Source organism: Colius striatus, chromosome 25 (assembly GCF_028858725.1).
Source record: "Colius striatus isolate bColStr4 chromosome 25, bColStr4.1.hap1, whole genome shotgun sequence".
Lineage (NCBI taxonomy): Eukaryota > Metazoa > Chordata > Aves > Coliiformes > Coliidae > Colius > Colius striatus.
In genome coordinates, this window is record NC_084783.1 from 4,924,953 (window position 1) to 4,935,901 (window position 10,949).

The 10,949-nt window shown below is 49.2% G+C and overlaps 2 protein-coding genes across 4 annotated transcripts; one reads left to right on the plus strand and one right to left on the minus strand.

Moving 5' to 3' along the window:
* Window positions 1-891: 891 nt before the first annotated feature.
* On the minus strand, window positions 892-7,319 carry TMEM38A (transmembrane protein 38A). Its single transcript, XM_062015061.1, has 6 exons — window positions 7,129-7,319; window positions 4,891-5,047; window positions 4,133-4,317; window positions 3,447-3,534; window positions 3,221-3,338; window positions 892-2,904 (listed from the first exon to the last, which is right to left on the minus strand). Exons 1-6 carry the CDS (start codon window positions 7,250-7,252, stop codon window positions 2,683-2,685), a joined length of 894 nt encoding a protein of 297 aa, XP_061871045.1. The 5' UTR covers window positions 7,253-7,319; the 3' UTR covers window positions 892-2,682.
* Window positions 7,320-7,754: 435 nt separating this feature from the next.
* Window positions 7,755-10,352, plus strand: SMIM7 (small integral membrane protein 7). Of its 3 annotated transcripts, XM_062015175.1 has the most exons (5): window positions 7,784-7,981; window positions 8,072-8,113; window positions 8,214-8,266; window positions 8,941-9,031; window positions 9,610-10,352. In XM_062015175.1, exons 1-5 carry the CDS (start codon window positions 7,956-7,958, stop codon window positions 9,623-9,625), a joined length of 228 nt encoding a protein of 75 aa, XP_061871159.1. In that variant the 5' UTR covers window positions 7,784-7,955; the 3' UTR covers window positions 9,626-10,352. The 3 variants fall into 3 exon arrangements, 2 of the variants coding, with proteins under 2 accessions (XP_061871158.1, XP_061871159.1); XR_009820418.1 differs by lacking the exon at window positions 9,610-10,352 and having other exon boundaries at window positions 7,755-7,981; window positions 8,214-8,585; window positions 8,941-9,021; XM_062015174.1 differs by lacking the exons at window positions 8,941-9,031; window positions 9,610-10,352 and having other exon boundaries at window positions 7,755-7,981; window positions 8,214-8,934.
* Window positions 10,353-10,949: the final 597 nt, after the last annotated feature.

The following is a 10,949-nucleotide window of genomic DNA, read 5'->3' on the forward strand; positions in this document are numbered from 1 at the left end:
CAGTCTGAAGGAAGAAGCCTGTGTACAGGTAAAACAGGATTTCCTAGAAGCAGCCCTGTACAACCCTGTGTCCCTGCAGCAAGGGGTAAAATATGATGCTTTTTGAAGCATCCATCCTTGCTTCTTGAGGTGAAAGATGCCTGTCTCAAGTTGTGCCAGTGACCACTAAGCCATGGAAGTTCAAGAGAGGTTCTATCTCTCACTGTGAAACACTTCACTGAATGAGATTGTGACTCTTCTTTTCTCTATGGCATTTGTCTTCTCAATACTGATCCCACTCCAGACAAGGTACTTTGAAGGTTTACAGGGCTTCAACTTTCACATCTTTTGGAACATTTTTCCTGTCTGTTCTTGGTTAGCAGCTACCATTTGATTTAGTCCAAAACACTTAAGGACTTTTGACACTTAGAAAGCAGAACAGAAGCTCAACAAACACTCACTCATTCAAAGCATTTCCCTTTTTTTCCAATTGTGAATACTGAAACTCCATATAAACATGCTGGTGGGAGTGTGGCTGGATGTGTGTGTGTCTATTTACCTGTCCCAGGTGAATGTCCTTACTCTTGCAGTGACAAAAGGAAGCTGACCAGAGTCAACTGCTATGAACAGCAATGGAAGTTGGTTTCCTCATTTCCCTCCCTGAAATCTTGGGATGTGTGCTGCATCAACACTACAAACACAACAAAAGTGATGGGCCTTTTACCATGGTATTTCCACTTATAACGTGCTCAGACACATTTTTAGGACATATCCATCCAAGTTTGATCTCTCTTCAGTTAGAATCATTGTGTCACTGTGCCGAGGAGATTTCAAGTAGATCAAGAAGCACGTGGCTTTGAGAGTGGTGAGAGAAAGACACAGGTTTCCTCAGGTGCCAGCAGACAGCCCAAGTCACTTCACCATTTTTATTTGTTGACGGCTTTTAGAACACAAAACTCCCCTGGAATCAGCCATCTCATAACCAGCCCCGTGCACACTAGTGACACAGCAGGTTTCAGCAGGTCGCTATCTGCAAAACCAGACAGTTTTGAGTTGACAGGTACAATTCCTGTTTTCCTGAAGTAGAGGGAAACCCACAAAGTTAAGGCACTGTCGTAACCCAAGCCCACAAATCATTTCCTCATTTCACTGCTTTCAGCTGTTGTACACAAAGCTCTTTGAAAGGATTTTTAATCAACCGTCAGTTTCAATGTTTGAACAGAAAAAAACCCAAATGCTTTGCTTCAGTCCCAGGTGCAAGATGACAGCAGCAAACCTTATTGCTAGGAATGGCAACGTGCTGCTTAACTGCAAGCCCAGTGCTACATCACCACGTGGCTTTGCACTGCAGTGATCTCAGCCCTTGGGTGATGACACCCTTAAGATCAAAATCAGTTACAAGAACAGCTTAAAACTAGTCTAAAAGCCAGTACTCACTAAGCAGCATATGAATGAACTGACATCCTCCCTGAGCCATGCAAGGCTTTCATGTTCTTCTTCACTCATTAGGCACAAGCTGCTTTCACAGACCAGTAGCTTGGCCAAAAGGGACCTATAAAGGATAATTGCTGTGTTCTGCTGGTGTGCTTTTATCAGTCCTTTATGGAAGTTTTAATCAGCTGGTATGAAATCCGCTTCTTCAGCCTTTATATCTTCAGAATACAGGAAAAGTTCCCTCCTGCACTCAGTGAGAGCATTCAGCTGTCCTTTGGCACACCAGAAATCACTGCACAGACCAGCGTGTAGCTGTGGGACCATACTCACAAGTATCCAACTCTCTGTGCAATGTTTTTTATAAAGCCAGTTTTGGGACCATGAATTAGGTGCCTTGGCCATGATAAATAAATAGTAATAAATACTTATTTACACTTACATGCCCTTCTTGTATCCCACAAGATTACAAACAAACCAGAGCCATGCTTCTCCCCTAGTTAAATACGATGAGGCTGAGGTGGGACACACTATTATTAGCAATGTGCAGCAATGCTACACAACAGTTTAGAATAATAACATCCCAATACATAGCACTCAGAGCATTTCACAGCTTCAAAACTCTTGCAAACACAGATTCAGTGAAGAAAGTGACAATGTTCTATTCATTAAGAATCAGAAGAAACTTGAGAGAAGCGGCGTTTGGCCAGAACACCAGAGTCAGTGTCCTGATTGCAGATGCAATGGCACATTAATTGGAGATATGGCAGATGTGGGAGCTGGGAAAAATTACATCAGGGTCTTATGAGACCACTTAATTTCCTCAAGTATGAAATCCAGTTTCCACATTGATTGCATCTGAACAGTTTGTTGCTTTGGTAGACATCAAAAAGGTCAGTGAAAGCTCAAAGGAACTTATGAGTTGCCAGAGCACACACCATTGCCTCCACTCATAAACACAACACAGTGAGATTTTACAACACTTGAAAATGCTGCATCGTAATTGCTGACAGCTTGGGAACTGGCATCCACTTATCCTGGCACAAACCTACAAATCCCTGAAATGATGAGAATAGAAAGACAGACACTAAGAAGCAAGCAGCAGCGCAGAGAGCATAAATGAAATTCAGGGACCCGCCTGGCAGCGTCCTGACTTCTACCTCTCCTCTGGAGGCTGAGAGAGAAGGACTGGAGGTCAGAGGAGGTCACAGGTGTCTTTGAGACTCAGCTCTGGAAGAATTTTCTTGGCCTATTTACTGCGTGGTTGCTTTTTTATTCGGCTTTTTTTGCTTTCCGTTTCCTTGTGCCTTCATTTAGCTCCTCTTTTGACTTTGCAGGAGGAGGTGGAGGATGGGAAACCTCATGGGAGGCCCCATGCTGATCGTGATGATGACCAGTGTGTCCACTGGAAACAGTGCCAAATAAAACTGGGCAGATGAAGTTTTCCACGGGAGCAAAAGGTGAGGCGTGAGAGTGAGTCGCTGTCATGAAAACCTGCCGTGCAACAGTGAATAGTCAAAGTTAAAAACAACACACACCAGCTATGAAATACTAACTGGAAAGGAGCATTCCACTTGTCCTAGATACAAGTTCCTACTGCAACATGATTCAAAGCTGTGTCCCAAGGATCTCCCACCACCCTGCCTATAGGATGGAGAACTTAGGCCTGCAATTCCCTGAGAAGATCTTCCATGGCATGTACTGCCAGCGCCTTCAACAGTGGCTTAGGAAGGCAAACACCCCCAGTTTAAGTCTGTGACCTTTCCCTGGTTCTACAGGTTTGTTAGCAGCAAACCTGCTGTAAACTTACCTTGCAAACTATCATGAACATGGTGAAAAAGAAGATGAGGTTGGCTTCAGAGACCGGCAGCCAGTGAGTTTGTTGCAGAGTGAAGAGGACTGTGCCATACAGACTAGCTTTTGTAGGGCTAGAATAGAAACAAAGAACTTTTTTCTAGAAGGTTTGCATCCAGTCCTGGATGGTTCTTTACATTCTGGTTTTGGTCTGACAGAGAATTTACAGGCTCCCTACTTACAAGGACATATGAAGAATCTCGTTTGTTTCTGGCTTCCAGACCCCACGCAGCAGTTGCTCAAAGTTCGACATCAAGGCAACACCAGAACCTGGGAAACATTAGAGGTGAACAGCTACAACTGCCACACCAGAAGAGAGCTCTGCTGGTTTTGTCTAGATACCCAAGGGATGAGGCTAACCTGAGGGCATTAAAAGGTTCAAGACATTCTTCACAAATTTAAAAGAAGTTAGCCTGAAACAATGGGGCAGGGCAAAGGCTTTCTAGACTTTCTATAGAGGGAAAGGGCATTTGCCACTGGTCCATTTACAGATGCTCAAATCCTTGCTCCTAACAGAGGCTAAAAGAAAACTGACTGGGTGGTTTCAACACTGATAGAAATCCCCTGAAAAGACAAAGGCAAGGCCAGAGACAGTGTAACATTGGAAAAAGTCTTGAGAATTCCTGAATTCTACACCCACATTTAGTAGTGACTCCAGTTCTTCCTGCTTCCATTAAAGTTGGATGATGACTCTGCAAGTACAAATAAGTACCTGTGTTCTAGAGGTGACTCAGAGCAGGCTGACCATATCCACTAACCAGCCTGCTGGGCAGCACGGGCTGATGTGGTCACCACCTTAAGCTTCATTCAGATTCTCCCATCCCTCCCTACAGGTCTGGGTGCCTCCCTGCTGCATTAAGAGGCTCACCTTTCACCCATCCAGTAGCCATCATAATGAACCAGCCATGGTGGTAAAGGTGATGAGCGTGGTGGACCCCAGCTGCAATTTTGCGAACTCTGACCACCTCCTTCATTGCCACAAAGATGAGCTTCATGGGCAGGAAGCTGACACACTTGTAGAAGAGGTTCATGGGGCAGAAGAAGATCAAATACCTGGAACAAAACCACAAAGAGTAGAAGGACCCATTTGTCCTGATATGGGGCATACAGAGAGGATTGATTCAGAGTGCTGTGGTGTTACAGCCTGAGTTATGTCGAGGAGAAGGAAACGCTGGTTCTGTCACACAAAAGCACACGACCCACATGCACCAAGGAAATGAAACCCTGGTTAATTTGTACATGTTTCACTCCCACAGTGAATAAAATGCCCCCAAGTCTTCAGTGTGTGCCACTCCTCTACTATATGTGGTAGCAGTGCATTGCTGCTTTTGCAGCTTGGCCACAGTTCAGCTGTGGCAGCCAGGAATAGAAACGCCTGGCCCCTGGCCTGCAGCCAGCTCCTGTAACCAAAGCGTTAGACAACTGGTCAGAGAAACTGGAAACTAGATCTAGGAGTACAAAAGACTCAAAGGCTACCTCATCTCACCTCACCTCTTCTTTCCCCAGTTATTCCAAGCAATATAACACACGTGTGTCACACGGAGACCTCCCTTCGCACCAGAGGGTTCTGTGCACAGCCAGCGGCATCCCACGCTTCATAAATGAGGGGAAGTGCAAAAGACTCACCACACTGCTGTGGCCAGGATGACACTGGAGTTGTTACTGAAGTAATCAATAGGTGGCTCTCCAAGCAACAGGTCAGCAAGGATGTAACTTCCAAAGCAGTGCAGCATGGCACAGAGCCAGGAGGCAAAAGGGCTCTTGCGGGACATCTCCACAGCTCCTGTCAAACACATTCTAAATGAGAAAGTGGATTTGGGGAATAAGCAGAAACTTCAGACTCTCTAAGAAAGAGGCTTGTGATGCATGTTCTCCAAGAAAACAAATCAAAGTGCTTGTAAAGCAAAACACAAAAGGGTGTGTTCTGTGGAACCTGAACAAGTACCAGATACTGTCAAGAAATGACCCGTGTGATCAGAGCTTGCAGCCCCCCCATAAGATTCCAAACGACCCGAGCCATTGCAAGTCAGTGGCTTGGCCAACACTTTGTCTCCTCTACGTGCTGCTACTTACTGCACTTAGAACATTTTTTTCCCTTGAAATTGGTGTCTTTTTACAGTCTAAAAATAAAATGCACACTAGTACCATTCTCTCCATTGCTTCAACCTAGGTGCCCTCTAGAACTCATGAACAATCTGTTCAGCTCTTTCATTCATAAGATAACCTGTAAAAATAGAACAGCAACTCTTAATCTTTGCTAAAAGACGAGGATTTGAGGATTCCTCCCTGCTCCTGTACTAGTTTGGAAATGCCCTCAGAAAGTACAACTAGATATTAAATAAGTAATACATTGTGGTCTCCAGCCACAACCTTCTGTTGCATTTTCATCCACCTCTGTACTTCTCCAAGGAAGCCTCTCAAGAATAATCAATCCTGTAAGACTGTCTCATCACCTTAAACTGCTCTGGAGCCCTTTGTGCACTGTTTCAGTTACCAAACTCTGTTCAGTAAGCCAGTGAAAGGCACTGAAAGCTGAAATGTCATGTCAGCATTGCTAACAGTGGCCCACCTTGAAGAGCAGTAAGTGAATTGGCATCTGCTAAAGCTACAGCTGCTCGAGACTCCTCCATCCTCAAAGCCACATGAACCAGCTGAAAACACAGCAGCAGCAAGACAGCTGCAACAGCCACGACATGAAGATGGTTCGATAGGAACCCAAAGTTTATCTTGAGGCTTAAATTTAGTACCACTTGGGGTGTTGTTTTGGCTCCATGAATCTATGCTGTCTCCAAGGAGGAAACAGAACATTACTGTCCTGACACTGAACTTCAGCAGAGGAGCTGAGGGATGAAGGAATCTAGTGGAAAGTTAAACCCCAGCCTTGTACAGTCCAAGTGGATTACATATTTTTAAAAGCTATTTTTGTAAGGGTTGCTTGTTAACTGGACTTAATGCTGGAAGACAGCTGTAAGTGACCGGGCCTTGAAAACTCAGCACTTGTGTTTACACAGAGTTTAAACAGAGCAGTGTGCAGACTGCAGCACAGGGACCTGACTACAGGCGCATTTCAGAGTCGTACCAAAGTGGATTCATTGGGCAGTTACACTGAAACTGTTCGAAATAAAGCATGAAGAGTGCCGAGACTATCAAAAACACAGAGAGAAGGATGGCACTTGGAAAAGTCAAATTGCAACGGTAAAGGGAAAGCTGAGACGCAGCTCTAGTGATCTTTACGAGATAAGCCCAGAGAACAAACCAAGCAAGGTCGGTTAGGGTGCCTGAAAACTGATTAAGGCATGGTGTGGAAGGGGGGAAGAAAAGCAAGGGTTTACTCACAGCCTTTTTGTATAAAAATAGGTGGAGAGTATCACCACAGAAATAGAAAAGACAGACAACTGGACAAACACAACACTAAGTCCTGGGACAGCAGCAAAGGAGTGGCTGGATTTGAACACTTCGATGTGGTTGGAATCCAATCAAATAAAATGCAAGATTGGTTTTCAAACCTGGAGTCACTAGTTCTTAGGGGGAGGTTCTGCTTATAGACACGCGTGTCAGCCCTCCGAAACAGCCCCGCAGCAAGGCTGTAAGCCTCGAACGCACCACGCAGGAGGCTCCGCGGCCGCTTACGGGGAGGCGCAGGACGGGCCGGCAGCGCGACCTGTCCGTGCACGAAACCCGCCAGCTTCACGCCTCGGAAAACACGACGCGAGCGCCGCGGCACGATCGCCCAGCCCCGTGTCGCTCACGGAGCCCACCGCGGCTCCCCGGCCCCGCCCGGCCCGGCCCGGCCCGCCCCCGGCCCTGCCTCACGGGGCTGCTCCCGACGCGGCCGCCTCACCAAGGGCGCGGGGCCGCACTCACCTGGCTCGTACTTGAGGTAGAGGACGGAGACGATGAAGTAGGCCGTATCGAACAGCGGGAAGACGGGCAGAGCGGCGAAGGCGGCCGCCAGCTCACCGAGCTGCAGGGCTCCTGCCAGCTCCATGGCGCCAGCGCCGCGGCCCACGCCGCCCGCCCGGCCTCCCTCCGCCGCTCTGCCCGGCCCGGCTCGGCCCGCCCCCGGCTCGCCCGGCCTCCCTCCGCCGCTCTGCCCGGCCTGGCTTGGCCCGCCCCCGGCTCGCCCGGCCTCCCTCCGCCGCTCTGCCCGGCCCGGCTCGGCCCGCCCCCGGCTCGCCCGGCCTCCCTCCGCCGCTCTGCCCTGCCCGCCCCCGGCTCGCCCGGCCTCCCTCCGCCGCTCTGCCCTGCCCGCCCCCGGCTCGCCCGGCCTCCCTCCGCCGCTCTGCCCGGCCCGGCTCGGCCCGCCCCCGGCTCGCCCGGCCTCCCTCCGCCGCTCTGCCCTGCCCGCCCCCGGCTCGCCCGGCCTCCCTCCGCCGCTCTGCCCTGCCCGCCCCCGCCCCGCCCCGCCCCGGCCCGGCCCCTCCGCCCGCCCTCCGCCGCTCTTGCCCGGCCCGGCCCCTCCCCGCCTCCGCAGGGGCGTCCCGAGGCGCGGCCTCGTCTAACGGCGCTGGGGGCGCGGCGGGAGGCGTGTCCGCCGCAGCCCAGGCCGGGGGGCGGTTCGCTGTCCCGCCGCCGCCTCCGCAGGGTGACGGGCGCGGAGCCGCAGCCCCGGGGCCGGCCGGCGTCACGCCGGGGTCACGCCGGTTCCCGCCGCGCCCGCCTTTTCCGCTTCCGCCGCCGGAGCCGCCGCCATGATCGGGGACCTGCTGCTCTGCGGGTAGCGGGGCCGGGGCCCGGGGCGCCGGGAGCGGCGCGGTTTGGCGTCGCCCGGCCGCGCCTCACGGGCTCTCTGTGTCTCTTCCCTTAGGACGCTGCTGGTGAACGCCGGCGCCGTGCTCAACTTCAGGCTGTGAGCGGGCGGGGAGGGGCGGAGGGAGGGAGGCAGCGTCTCTGGAGAGGGGCCTGCACCCTGCGTGATGCCTGACACGGGCTCGCTCTCTGTCCCGCAGGAGGAGGCGAGACACGGAGGGCTTCGGCGAGGAGTCGAGGGAACCTACGACCGGTAACGGAGGGGACCCGGGAGCCGCGGAGCGGGGTGTAGGCGCAGCCAGCCCTCACGTCGGATGCCTTTGCTCAAGGCTGTACAAACACAGGAATGGGCGTTCTGGAGGAAATTCTTGGTTAAAGACTGTTTTTTAAGGCATCAAAGTAGAAGTTTAACCCCATTTTATGTGGGTGTGAGTTACTTTGTGGCTGGAGCAACTGGTTGACTAAATTGCAACCTAGGATTTGGCTCCACGATGTTGCCGGGCAAGCCTAAGGGTTGATCCCAAGCGAGTGGTTCTTCCTGCAGTTTGAATGTAGATGCCTGTGCAGCAGAGGTAATGCTCTGCCAACAGCCCGGTGTGGATGCAGCTGCAGCGCTCCTTTGTGTCTCTGCTTGCAGATTAAAAGTCAGAAGAAGGCTGGAAGCTACATCAGAGGGCTCATCCTTCTCTTTTTAATAGTGTGACTCCTCTTTATCACTTATAGTCTCTTTTGACACGTACCCTGTTAGGGATGCACTGAATGCAACGTGGTTTGTCTACCTAAAACTTAACTTGTGTGTTGCCTGAGGTTTTGGTTTGTGTTTTACCCTGTCACAGCTGCACATGTTTTTCAGACAATGTTAAAAATGTTAGTTATGTGCATATTAGGTGCTTTTCACATCAAGGACTGCTGCTTTTGGTTTTTCAGGTGACAATATCAGAGAGTTCTTGCTGAGTCTCAGATATTTTCGAATCTTCATTGCCTTGTGGAATGTCTTCATGATGTTCTGCATGATTGTGTGAGTATGGATGTGCAGCACCTGCTCGTTTGTTTGTAAGATGTCACATCTGTTGGGATTTTTCTCTTGCATGTTTCCTCTCAGATCTCTTTCTCACTCTGCTATTCCGTAATTCCTTTTCATTTTACTGATTGGTTTCTGTCTTCAAAGAGTCGTTGGTTGACCTCACAGTTCTTTGCTAACGTGGGCATCTGTAGGGGATAAAGCCCTCAGCCAACGTGAGCCATTTCTCTTTGGATGCAGTGTTCCTTGGTTTGGGTTGCTTCGATAAAACCTCATTTGGGTCCACATTTCAGTTAAACTTCTGAGATATTTTTTCATTTTAGGGGCGAAAGAACCCACCAAGTGATAGAAAATGAGTTGTCCTTGAGAGTAGTGTCTGGAAGCAGCAGGTTTTGGCTCTGACAGGCAGGCTAGCCAGGCTGCTTCCCTTTCAACTTACGGGACTGCGTGGTCTGATGCATGGGGGAACAGCACCACTGCCTGAGTGCTGATGGTGGGAGCTGGAAGGGCATTGGCATGACTGCTCACAGCTGTCAGTTCTCATCTGCCTTTTTCTTTTCTGTTGCATCCACTAGGTTATTTGGATCTTGAAAGCCATCCAGAAATACGCCTGTTGACGTGGAAGAGACTTTTGGCTGGGAACACAACTTTTCTATAACGTAAAAGATAATAACGCTTTCAAAATACAGCCTGTTTTTCAGTACAAATTGTTAACGTGCTCAAGGGACAAGACACACTCATCCTCTTCAGCCAGTTGTGTCGGAATGTGTACACCCTGGTGCACTTGCTGCTGGGGGGAGCTTGAGCCTTTAGGCCTTTTGAGCCAGAATCTTACAAGAGAAATAATTTCAGCTTTCCTGAAATAAAGAGGAAACTCACCATTGTTTTGCCAGGCTCAGAGCGTGGTGCCTGGTGTGCAGGGCAGAACTGGAGTGAAGACCACAGGTTTTAAAGTAGGTGTTTAGTCACTGCCAGCTCCTGCTGTGTCTGCTAATGTCACCGTTGTGTGGGGTACTTGGAAGCTGCAGCTCTTGATTCTCATGTTTATAAAGCAAAGCATTGGTTTAAGTCCTCCTTGTTCCATTTGGCTTTGTTGGAGAAACAGAAAGAGGAGGATTTAAAAAAATGAGATTCTCACCTTCACAGTTTTTCCAACAAAATGCTTTTAAAATTCAGAGGATTTTTTTCCTAAGCAATATGCGGGAGGTTTCGAATAGGGAGCAAAGCAAAAAGAATTCTACAAGCCCATCAGAGGAGGAGCTGTGGAATAATCTTGGATTTGGTTGAATAAAGTTGTTCTATTTAAGGGTAAAATGTATACCTGATGCTGTGTTTATTCTGTTACAAGAGGAATCGATTCATTATTGCTGTGCTTGTTGAGAAATTTCTCCCGGTCTTGTAATTGTGTCTGGCTTCTCGCTGTCTTTGTTAGCCTCTGTGGCCAGTGACTTCTTCCCCAGCATCACCAAGATAACTGAAGAGAGAGCTCAGTGCTGGGTATCTCTTAGGTCAAGCCACACTTTTAGTGGAACTTCTTTGGCCTCCATTTTTTCAGCTGACTGTTGAGGAAAGAGAGGCCCTTATTTAAATGGTTGAGGCTCAGGTTTTAGCAAATACCTTGAACTTCATCAGGGTTCATGTAGGGCACTCACAGCAATTTACTTGTCACACTCTTTTGTGTTAAGTGAAATCTTCATGTTGATGAAACACAAAAGAGGAAAAAGAGTTGTCCTGTCTGTTTGGGGAAGGGAAGATGCCTTGCTGTAATGAACACACAAAAAGCATACAGAGGAAAGGATCCTTCCATCTGTCCAGAAACACTTGCCATCCCAGGTTAAGTTTAAACATCTTTCTTGGATTGTCTCTAATTCCTGTATTTTATACTTCAACCTGTTTTCCAGTGAGCAAAATCAAG